This window comes from Raphanus sativus, chromosome 5, assembly GCF_000801105.2.
Source record: "Raphanus sativus cultivar WK10039 chromosome 5, ASM80110v3, whole genome shotgun sequence".
Lineage (NCBI taxonomy): Eukaryota > Viridiplantae > Streptophyta > Magnoliopsida > Brassicales > Brassicaceae > Raphanus > Raphanus sativus.
In genome coordinates, this window is record NC_079515.1 from 30671907 (window position 1) to 30684366 (window position 12460).

General features: G+C 34.3%; 2 protein-coding genes across 2 annotated transcripts; both read right to left on the bottom strand.

The window, feature by feature from the left end:
* Window positions 1-219: 219 nt before the first annotated feature.
* On the bottom strand, window positions 220-3937 carry LOC108838263 (uncharacterized). Its single transcript, XM_056985851.1, has 6 exons — window positions 3909-3937; window positions 2156-3818; window positions 1440-2065; window positions 1071-1355; window positions 892-997; window positions 220-819 (listed from the first exon to the last, which is right to left on the bottom strand). The coding sequence occupies exons 1-6, from the start codon at window positions 3935-3937 to the stop codon at window positions 220-222; spliced, it is 3309 nt and encodes a 1102-aa protein (XP_056841831.1).
* Window positions 3938-9576: 5639 nt separating this feature from the next.
* On the bottom strand, window positions 9577-10485 carry LOC108838228 (uncharacterized). The gene is made up of 2 exons (XM_018611192.2): window positions 10327-10485; window positions 9577-10144 (listed from the first exon to the last, which is right to left on the bottom strand). The coding sequence occupies exons 1-2, from the start codon at window positions 10339-10341 to the stop codon at window positions 9731-9733; spliced, it is 429 nt and encodes a 142-aa protein (XP_018466694.1). The 5' UTR covers window positions 10342-10485; the 3' UTR covers window positions 9577-9730.
* Window positions 10486-12460: the final 1975 nt, after the last annotated feature.

The following is a 12460-nucleotide window of genomic DNA, read 5'->3' on the forward strand; positions in this document are numbered from 1 at the left end:
TTCTTGATTGTTGGTTTCCTTCCGCGTTTGCTGCCCTTTGGACGCCCCATCTCAATTTACCTGAAACAAAATATTAAATTTCATTAGTTCACTCTTTGCATAAACAGAAACCATACAAGCCACACCAACAAAGACACAAGGACCAAGCAAACAGACCACAAACAAATATCGACTCAATGACCAAGCAAACATGACACACACGAACAATAAGGATACATGTTACACATAAATGCCTTCAGCATCACTTCTGGCATTCTCAGCTTCATCAATCTCAGCATCCATGTCTATATTTGATGGCAATGGTCCAATGTCTGCAGTTCCCTCTTGAGTCTCTTCCTTACTGTATCTTCTGGAAGGACCTCTCATTACTATATACCAATTCGAAGACTCATCTTCCCTTGAGTAGAAGACTTGCTTCGCTTGAGATGCTAGTATGTACGGGTCACTTGTAAAGGAGGCTTGACTATGATTCATGTTAACTAGTGTAAAACCATCTTCAATCTTCACTCCATTACCCTTTACGGCCCATTGACACCGGAACAGAGGAACATAGAAGATGTTATAGTCCACCAAAATGATGTCAGTTACTCTGCCGTTGTAGGAAACCAAATTAACGACCTGTGATGTATCTTTGGCACTTGATCTACAAACTGCTGTTGCCTCGTAATAAACCCCACTGTTTTGACTCTTCCTATCAACAGATATAGTGTGAAATCTCTGTCCATTAACTATGAATCCTGTATATGACCTTGCACTACATCTTGGACCATAAGCTATCCACTTAAGTGTTTCATCATGTGCTGTAGAATCAAGAGGCACCTGATAAATTAAAAACAAGTCAAATACCAATACAGTAAATTAAGAAGAGGAATCTTCAGTATAAATCAATACCTGTTCTTTTAGCCAACTTGCAAAATTCTTTGTATGCATACTCCATAAGGTTGATGCATCTCGACGGCATCTTCCATCACTATCTTGCAAATGTTGTAGATGTTCACTTCAATATTGAAAATAAACAATATGTTAGTTGCTGTCAGCGAATTAATGAAAGAGTAAAATAGTGTACTTACTCTATATAAGGTTCGACGAGAGCCATGTTTTGGATGATAGCAAGATGAGCAATCTTTTTTTCTGTTTCACTGAGAGTAACTGAAGTGCCTCCCGAAATTGGACGACCCTCTAAGACATAATTGTTCTCGAACTCCATGTTTCTATCTACTTTCTGTTGGACATTTGTAGTCTTCTTCAAAAATTCATTACAAAACCTGATACATTCCTCAGCTAGATAGCACTCAGCAATGCATCCCTCTGGTCTTGCAGGATTCCTTACAAAGTCTTTAAGGACTTTCATATACCTGAAACAAGTGACAAAATTCAGAGCAGATAGAAACTCAATTCAAAAGAAAGTTATTTGTTAAAATTAGTCATATCTATCGTACCTTTCAAATGGGTACATCCATCTAAAATGTACTGGTCCACCAAGCCGGGCTTCTCTTCCAAGATGGACAGTCAAATGGAGCATGATATCAAAGAAGCTTGGAGGAAAGAATCTTTCGAACAAACACAAAGTCTCAACAATCTCAGCTTCCATGACCAAAAGCTTCTCCCTATCAGTCACTCTCTGACACAGCAGATTGAAGAATGCGCATAACCTAAACACTGCAAGCCTTGGTCCTTTTGGTAACAAACCTTTCAGTGCAATGGGCAGAAGTTGCTGCATCAACACATGGTAGTCATGTGATTTCAACCCTGTGACTTTACACTCATCTAACGAGACACCTCTTGAGATGTTAGAACAATATCCATCTGGCCCTTTGAAGTCGAATAGACGCCTGCAAAAGATCTTCTTCTCTGCCTTGGACAACGACCACGGTGCTGGAGGAAGATATGTGCGTTTAACCTGAACTCTAGGATGCAACTCTGGCCTAATACCAAGCTCCTCGAGATCTTTACGAGCTGCAAGACCATCCTTTGATTTACCACAGTGCAACAAAGTTGACACTAAACTCGCAGCCACATTTCTCTCCACATGCATAACATCTAAGTTGTGCCTCACCGGAAGTTCCTACTCAACCATAAACAAAAGACAAAAAAAAATTAATCAAAAGGCAGTTGCAATAGAAAACCATTTAAGGAAAAGAGATAAGTTTCTTACCTCCCAGTAAGGTAGCTTGAAGAAGATTGACCTCTTCTTCCATCTAGATAACTCATCTTCATCTACTTCTACTTCTTCTTCTTCTTCTTCCTCTGATTCACTCGATAAAGCCTCACTATCAGAGCCTTTATTATCAGCACACTGAACCCTTTTTCTCTTTCTTGCAGATCCTTTGAAATTTCCAAAATCATTCTTGAAATTTCTAAGGTGTTGAGAAATGTCACGCCCAGTCTGTATTCTTCCTCTTCTTCCTTGTTCAGCTTTGCCATCAAACCATCTTTTCTTTCCCCGGAAACGATGACCTGGTGGGAGACCCTTCCTATGGCACATGTACACATGTTTTCTGCTGAACTTTAGCCACATGCTATCTGTCTTTTTCCCACATAACGGACACCCCATTTTACCTTTTACTTTGCAGCCTGCAAGATTCCCGTAAGCCGGAAAATCACTGATTGTCCAGAGCAATGCTGCCTTAAGAGTAAATGTTGATCGACTCAGAGCATCGAATGTTAACTCCCCAATGCTCCACAGGCTGTTCAGATCCTCGATGAGGGGTTCTAAGTATACATCTATACTATTACCAGGCTGCTGTGGACCAGGAATCAACAATGAGAGCATGATGTTCTCCTTCTTCATGCATAAGTCAGGTGGCAAGTTGTAGTTTACCAGTAAAACAGGCCAGCAACTGTACATCGAGTTCTTCATGTTGAATGGATTGAATCCATCTGTTGAAAGTCCAAGCCTGATGTTCCTTGCTTCAGCTGCAAACGTTGGGTATTTAGCATCCATCTGATCCCATGTCACTGAATCAACAGGGTGACGAAGCTTACCATCACTGCTTTTGTTCATAGAGTGCCACCGTAAATCCTTAGCCATTTCCTCTGAACGGAACATTCTCTTCAGTCTAGGAATTATAGGAAAATAACGTAATACCTTCTGTGGGACGCCCCTCTTCTTCTCACCAGTATGCATATTTGTCTTCCATCTCGAAGCCTTACACTTTGGACACTTCTCAAGCTTCTCGAACCTCTTTCTGAACAGACAGCAGTCATTAATACATGCATGAATCTTCTCATAGCCCATGTCGAAGGATTTCAGAAATTTCTTCACGTCATACAGTGATGTGTGAAGCACATTTTCCTCTGGTAACATCTCCGGCAATGTCTCTAGCAGATCATTGAAGCTCTTGTCAGACCACCCATTCTGAGTCTTCAGTCGAAATAATGAAACAATTGCAGAGAGCTTACTATGGTTGACACAGCTCGGATACAGGGGTGTTTCAGCCTCAGCTAACTTTGCCAAAAACTCATCTTCTTTCTTGTCGTCTCCCTCTGCAGCTTCAGATAAATCCCCCGTCTCAACTAACTCTTCATCAAAAAGCTCAGCAGCTCTGTACAGCCCAAAGATCTCATCATTCCATTCAGTTGCTCTACTTTCACCTGCAACCTCTGAGTTCACTTCTCCATGTAGATACCAATCACTCCGCATCTTATAACCCTCCTCCATTCCCCTGGTAACTAGATGGTGAACTACAACACTTGCTGAATGACGATCAATGTTACGGCAGTCTATGCACGGGCATATAATCATATCAATCCCTCCCATAGCTGAAGCCACATCCTGGACAAACTGTGAAGCCCCTCTCTCATATCCAGGATCAACTCTTCCATTAACAATCAAAATGAAAACAAAATAAACATGTTAGTGAGATGCACCAAATGAAAGCTAAAATATATATGCTTAACATCAGTACCTGCTTAGATGTACCCAAGCTTTGTCCATCGTACTATGTTCGAACCTAAGTTGAAAGCTTTTCGTAACATAAATGTGATGTAAAGTTGTCCTCAGATCATATAACGATACATAAAATCCAAAAAATCATCAAAATAATTCAGAGCATATAACAATACAAACAAGAACTCAAAGCAACCAAGAACTCAAAGCAAATAAGAACTTAAAGCAAATAAGAACTCAAAGCAACCAAGAACTCAAAAAGTAAATCGATTTCAACTCAAAATTAGAACTCAAAGCAACCAAGAACTCAAAAAGTAAATCGATTTCAACTTCCAATACCTTCGAGATGTAAAACCGGAGCTGAATCGAAGAACTGTGGCGGCTGGGAGAAGCGGCGAGGATGGTTTGAAGCGGCGATGATGGTTTGAGCTTCGTCGGCGATGATGGTTTGAGCTTCGTCGGAGATTGATTTTGTTTAGGGTTTTCGAGATGGAGGTTGATAGAGATTGGTTCCCGAGCTAATTGGTTTCCAGATTTGTTTTTCGAGAGAGAATCGATGGGGATTTCATTTAGGGTTCAATAGAGAAAGAGGGAAAATGAGAGAGATGAGAGGGAAACCCGATGAGAGTGAGGGAAAAGCTAATTTTTCACTTAAGTGTTTCGCGAAAAAAGCTTTTTTTAGGTTCCCGCTTACTAAAACTCTATCATAGCATTTATCTAATGTTGTTATATAACTAAAAAATATTACCCTCATCAATGACAGCAGTTCGGTAAAACGAGCTATAACAATGTGCTATGAATAGCAACTTTTTTTGTAGTGACATGTGAACTAATTATATATATATGGTTGTTATGATAATGTATATATCTTGTATTAGGGAAAGCGTATTAGACTGAAAGATATTGCTTAATTGTCAATGATACTGTCTGATACTTGAACGGACAAAATACTCAATTGAGGGTTGCTGTTATAAAAAAAAAAAAGAGGTAAGGAATTAGCACCTTGACTGGTACAGAAGATTCTATATAGGTGTCCAGATATCATCAGTAGGTAAGAAACACCTTAATATTTGGCCAACACATTCAGCGAGAGAAAAGATCCTCTTATGAGTTTTATTATTTTAATTTTGAAAAGCTGAATGTTACAGATTCTTTTTTTTTTTGACTAAATGAATGTTACAGATTTCTTACCCTCTTCAAAACTTATTATTGCCTATGTGAATCTACATTGCCTTTTCTAATAAACAGATATATATATATTGTGAGAGCATGAGCTATTTACGCAAACTATTGTGTGTCTCCTCAACTTTTTCTGAGAACACATCAGCACTAAGGGCATGCCCATAGGCAATTGGGGTTCACAATACTAATATTTTTTTTTTTTTTTCATTTTTTCGTTTGATATCTTTTCTAAAAAAAAAAAAAAAAAAATTATTGACTTATAGTGGGCCGCCACGTCGCGTGGGGCCCACTGCACAGTTATGAAACGGTATCACGCGGAAGAGGCGAGGAGAGAGGAGTTCATTGGTTTTATTTTTTTTTATTACTTTTTCTTCTAGGAAAACGTGTGAACTTTTGAGAAAAACCTTCAATGCATATGAGAATTACATACGAAAAATAATTATATCTAGAAATCGGAAATTCCAAGAATCAACAATAGATTATATCTTTTGTTGTATATCTTTTAATTTGTTGTCAAACTTTTTGAATTAAACTACATAGAGGTTCATATATATAAGTTAGATAGAAGAACGATTTTATATGCTATTAAACCATGCCTTTAATTTATATTAATTGACTACCACATCAACAAAACAAAACCTTGTAACTGTATGTTTTTTTTTCTGAAACTGAAAAGGGTTAAATCCGGGTCAGTGATGACACAAGCCTAACTCCCAGGTGGAGGTACAACCCACGGATAGACCCTCTCCTGGACATTCAAATGAGTTGTAACTGTATGTTTTACCCAACTAATGTGTGTTCATATAAACCTACCCGGTCAAGAAGCTATTATTTTGAGCAAGATTACGATTTTTAGCTACTGTTATTTTGTTGTTGGTTATTATAGATGCTTGGTTTTACGGTTGGCCAATATATACTTTTGACCTAATCTTTTTGGGAACATTTATATCTAAAAAATCGTCATAAAAATACTGAGACTGGTATATTTCTTCAATTTCGAAAAAACCATGTTTTAGAAAGAAAAAAAGAGTTTTAAAAGATAAAGTTTTTACATTTTCAATATATTACTTAATAGTAAACTGTAAACTTATAAAAAAAAATTATGTTCATTGAAATTCTGTTGGTTAAAAGTTGTGAAAATAGTTAATTACAAAAAACAATGCATTGACAATCAAAATTTAATATGTTTTTTAATATTTGTAAAAAAAATTAAACTTATATATTTTGAAACAAAGAGAATATTTATTAGTAAAAAACTGTGCGTTAGATGTAACCTATAGCCCACGTCGAAAAGGAGATTTAACCGATAACCTATAGCTGGATTTCATGGGGACTAGCTTGCAATGAAGTTTCCACGTCTTGAATTAATTCTTTTTTTTCTCTGAAGGTTAATGATGCTGAAACATAATTTGATCAATCTTATTGTCTTGTCTTTGTTTTTGTGTTTAAAACTTATTGTCTTGTATTGGTTATATTATACTCCCTCCATTTCTAAAAGATAGTTCTAGAAAAAAAATTATTTCAAAAAGATACATTTTTCATATTTTTAATGGAATATTTGTTAACTAATAATAAAAAATTGTGAAGTTCAAAAACATTAATTGCATTTTGTGAAGTTTTTATTGGTTTAAAAATATAGGAAATATAAAATAATAGAAAACTATGCATTTATAGCTAAGTTTTAATATGTTTTATTAAAAAATGTGAAAATTCTATAACATAAATCTTTTAGAAACAGAGAGAATATTCAAGGAGGAACAGAAGACACAGTCATTTCTGATTAAAAAATACTATATATATTTTATAATAAGTGTTATTTTATATTTACACACACATATTAAAAAATTATTTAGTTTTGTATATTTTCTATAGAAAAACGATTATTACTAATACACATATTCATATTTAAATCAATAGAAAAATAAATTGAAAAATAAAATTAATAAATTCTGTATTGAAATAATAAAATAACACCTATTTTGCAACAATTTTTTTTTTATAATGATACTTGATATGAAGTAGAAGGAGTATTAACTAACCTATACAAGTAGGAAGAGACTTGTTCACCCTAAAACATAGCCATTTTGTAGGTTTGCTAAAAATTCCAAGAAAGAGACCTAAGTAATGTTAAAAGTATTCATGGAAATTAAGATCAAGTTGTCCATTATTTCTGTTTGTTTATTTAACGTTTACATTGTTTTAGCTTTCAAAATTACAAAAAAGTTATCATTTAAATAAACTAAAAACTAGGCTAGTGGATGGTGAATTCATTTACGCCAACTTAAACTTAGCAACTTTTTTAATCTACTTTTTTACACTTGAACCTCTCCTCTCAATGTATCCAGAAAGGATGGTTAGAGTTTCTAATTATAAAACTGATAGTACACAACCGAAGCTTCTCACCTCACTGGATCGCATGCACTCCACTACCATAACTCACTCAAGTTTCACTTCGATGATAGCTGTAGAATAACAAAATTCAGAAAATACATTTTGATCAAAATATTGACTTGTGAAATATTTATTTCTAACCTACAAACTACATATATAGAGTGGATTAAAGCTTGCAAACTTTTCTACATATTTAAATATAATATACGTATAAATTTTTTTTGTAAACTAATATACGTATAATTGTGGTGAGCAAATAATTGTCTAATATAAATATATGGGTAATAGCAGACACCATATACATTACGTTTTATTATAACCAAGAAGTATTGAAGTTTTACCTTATTAGTTTATAAGATTCAACTTTTACATTTTAATAATAACTTCTCTATTCGAGAAAATAATATAGTTAGAAACACTCTTTAAACACTAAATATTCGGCAACTATTCTCTCTTTCATAAAATATCGTTGAAATAGATCAAACTTGTGAGTCAAATTTTCATAGAAATACCAAGTTTCCGCGTAGCATAGCTCCATTGGCGCTTTCAGGAGTTATCCAAGAGACACTAGCTAGAAGCTCACATTACATAGACATTTCAACGTTCTAACATTAATTAAAACTTTCCACAACTACATAATACTTCAGCGTCGTTGAAATATTAGATTTTTCACTTCACAATGACGCTCAAGAAAATAATTGTCGTCAATGAAACATGAACTTGATATGAATACGTATATATTATTTATTAAATAGACATTAGAATTCATATTTTTGGATATTTTATTGCAGTATCGTGGTCTTTAAATGTTGCAACTTAAAAATCTCGGTCGAGTTTTCGCATCTAAGATTTGATTTGCAGTTGCTTTTAAAGAATATCAACTTGTTTTGATAAATTCGCCCGCTCTTATTGATGGGCCACATCAATCTAGTTGTTACCGTAATTCACAAATGGGCCAAATATTTATCAAATACGTTTATCTGATCTTTTTCGGTGATTGAATATCAAGCCCGCTACCCTGGCCCTAAGTAACCCTTTTTCCTGCGTGAACTTTATTTACGTAAAATATTCTGTTCACATTTCAGTCTGTAACGAAGGTTTAAATTTCTTCTTTCGCAACCGTCGGCAAATATGACGTTCCGCACGACCGCACCCATAGCCCATTAAACCGCTCTTTTCAATCGCGGGTCATGCTCAGTTAATGAATGGGATGGGATTAGGCTTTATAGTAAAAGCACAAAAATAGATTTAGATTAATGATAGGCTTGACTAATAGGGACTGAACCCAAAATGAGCTGGGCCGGATATGGCTCAAAAGCTATTCAGTGTTATTTTGTTGACCAGTGCCCTAGTTCTCTATGGTTTGGTGCATGTATACGACGAAGATTTTGTTAGTTAGTGGTATGTTGAAAATTATTTTCTTTAGTTTCGAATAACTCTTTCAAAAACTCCTGGGAACAATCATCTGCGATGATCCATTTATGGTCGGTGTTCTTTTTGGAAATGTCGGATCATGTTTTCATTTTGAAAAATGGATTAAAGGAATTTGTGGATTTTCTTTTAATTTTTTTGTGTGGATATGTATGTCATTTGGATCATCAATTATACTCTCTTTTGACTAATTAGAAGGACGATTAGGTTGCTGGCATCTTTACCCTATTCAAATTTAAAAACGAAGAGGTCTTGTTGCACTCAAGAATTGTGTCATTGCACTTCTCTTGCTGAATGATTAGAAGAAAAAAACCACACACGATCAGCTTCGTTGATTAGATTCTTAGGCGTCGTTTTGTTAGACATAAAGTTTTTTCTTTTGCTAAATTTTTTGGTGTTAAACATATAAAGTTGATGACAAAAAAAAAAAAAAAAACATATAAAGTTAATATGTTTATTTTTCTTGTGCCAAATTCTCTTTGGTTATTGTAAACGTAAACGCCAAAAAGGTCATTTTGGTAAGAATATTTCACAAAAACTTAGTAATGTTAATGAGGGAAATTAAATAGTAAATTGTTTCCATGTAAACGCAAAATGGTTTTCATATTCCATGCCCTGGCTTGTACTTTGTAGCTAAGACCAAGTAGTTTCTTGTTGACAAAAAAAAGCTAAGACCAAGCATGTAAGCAATATAGCAACCATCAAATTATCCAAACATCTGATTTCATCATAATAAACACAGCAAATGATAGAAACTTTTATGAACTGTTGATAAAATATAATATTTTTAAAAGACAACGAAATGAGACCAAAGATTCATATATAGTTTCTTTCTCTTTACTCGTCAGCCTTCTCGGCGGCGACTTCACCAGCAGCCACAACTTCCCCTGCCTCAGCCTTCTTCTCCTCCTCCACAACCGCCGGAGTTTCAGTCACCTCGTCCTTCTCTTCTGTCTTTGCCTCCTCCTCAACGACCGGAGTTTCTGTCTTCTCTTCTTCCTCCTCTACCTTTGGCTCCTCTGGTTTCTTCTCAGTTTCTTCATCTTTTTTCTCTGCCTCTTCCACAACCACTTCTTTTCTCGTTTCTTCGACTGATACTTCGGATTCTTGTTCAGTTACGGCGGCTGGAGCAGGAGCAGAATCCCTGGTGGCCACGACTTCTTCCGCCTGTTCGGTAACCACAACTGGCTCCTCCACTGTCTTGGTTGGTACCTCAACGTTCTCTGCTGCTGGAGTAATGACTTGTTCAACCTGGGAGCAAACACACGCTTAGTTTTAAAACCATTTTGCTGTCGATAGACATCATACGTATCTGATCGTCTGAATAAGTATAACTAACTAGTTCTTAAATCAAATCTAACTAGCTTTAACAAATAATCAAAGATAGAGATAGGAATCTGATTAGTAAAAATAAATCTTAATAAAGATCATACCTTAACGTCGGCCATCTCTAAATGACAAAGGTAAAGAGGAAAAATATAAAGAAAACGAGAAGAGAAGTAAGAGTGTATGTGATGCTTTGGTGAATGAAGATGTTTGGTCGAGGAGAGCTATTTATAGTAGAGACAATTGCTTCACGACTACTTTTGAATATATATATGTCAAAAACCATTTGTTTTGTCTACAATGTTGTTAAAGAATAATGATGATGAATATTGCACATGAAAGCATCTTTTTCTTATATAAAAGTATTTATGTACTAATTTCCACCTCATGCCACATAGATATTGAACCTCATCACGTAACTATTACTCGTCAAGTTGTGAATTGTTTTTTATTAGAAATGTTTAAATTATTATATACGACTAATTAAGAACTTAAATTTCAACTTTTCATAAGAAGGAATTCTATTTTACAAAAATTTACTAATTATTATTATATACAGTAGAATATCTTTGAGAAGTGTTTGTTTTTGCTTCTGCTGTGGCTCAGTAAACGTTACAACAAATCTTTTTCGTTTTACTAACGTTGAACTCTTATAAAATTATACGTTACAAACAAACTCTCATGTTACTGTTCTTAAAGTCTTTTATAAATCTCTCTCCAAAAAAAACATATTTTTTTACCTCGGCACGAAAAAATATTTGTTGTAAATGAACAAGATAGTGATGAGGAATTGTCATAAGTAATCTATCAGTCAATTCGCATTGATTAAAGACTGCGAGGAAGCGTTTTAGTGTATTGCTAGCCAGATAGTAATATAAAACTTCGTAAACTACCGATGTTGAATTTTAAGCAGCTCTAGCATGTTTTAGTTTTAGTCGTGTTGATGTTGTGTGGACTAGATTGTCCAGTGAAATTTAACTGTGGTCGTCTCGATTTAAACCAAGCATCGAAAGTAAAGACTTTGAATGAACTTGAACAAATATATATACAGACAGCAGAACGTTAATTCCAAGTTATGTTTGGATTGTTATTAACCCTTTGATTTTTTTCCTCTAACGAATGGTGGAACAACCAAAAATTGTAGATGAAAGTATATAGAATTTAATTATAGTTTACAGGGGACAAGGGACAAATGCAAGTTCCTCGATATATATAAATATATATTCAGTTTTAATATTTTAATTTCCACATCTTTGATTATAATCGATAAAATGCAATATGGAGTACGGAGTAGTGACCATTAGGCCTTAATTATCGGTATAGTTTTTTTTATAGATTTCTTATTAAAGATATGCAACTGAACTAATCAAATAAGCAGTATATTTTATTTCACTATACAAAGAAAAGGTAAATTAGACTATCGTTGTATGTACAAGTAATTTTTACAAAAGAAAAAAAAATTCAAAAATAATGACCCAGTTGAATTTTGGTGAAATTGATATTTTGGAGAATAAGAACCCTTGAATAAAATTAGAGGTCACATTATTTATGTATTCAAAAATCAAATCATTTTGTTTTCAGACTTACTGTAATAAATTTTACTTTTCCTACAATTTATTTCTATTTTTCGGATTAGAAAAAATGTGGTATGAAAATTTACATGCCATGAATGAACAAGGGTTAAAACCATGATGTTAACCATTTGATCATGATTGAGATCGATTATTGTCTGAGAAAGAGAATGCAATATTTACTACTTTTCTTTTCACGATTATTGATCATGTGAACTATTTTTTTCTAAAATTATTTGAATTATCAAAGATTTCATTCTTTTTTTTATTTAATAATTGCGTTTTTTACAACCTAATAATCAGAATTTGTCTGTTGATTATAGGCTAGTTGATTATAAGGGTTCCTTCCCACGTAACTAGTATCACTGCTCTATTTTAAAATCGATACCTTAATTTGATTACTGACGACGTGGTTACAAGATCAAGCGGGCCCATGTGAGTGTGAGCCAGGTAGGATTCCTCGTGAATGTGTACCCACGTACACGACTTCATCTCCTTCTTGGTTTGGGTTAAATACACCCATTTGAGAGGCAGCATAAGCATAAATAGCAAAAACCAAAATAAATGAAACTTATAAACAATAAAATACTATCTTCAATAATATTTTCTATTTAAAATTCTTAGTGTATTCTTATATTTAGTTCATCTTATATTTAGTTCATTTTATTTA

Bases quoted from the DNA above. Each gene is read 5' to 3' on its own strand.
- LOC108838263 (XM_056985851.1), bottom strand. From the start codon at position 3,937: ATGGACAAAGCTTGGGTACATCTAAGCAG. The intron at 2,066-2,155 runs GTAAGAAACTTA...ATGGTTGAGTAG, and splicing joins TCAAGCTACCTTACTGGGAG to GAACTTCCGGTGAGGCACAA. The intron at 1,356-1,439 runs GTACGATAGATA...CACTTGTTTCAG, and splicing joins TGGATGTACCCATTTGAAAG to GTATATGAAAGTCCTTAAAG.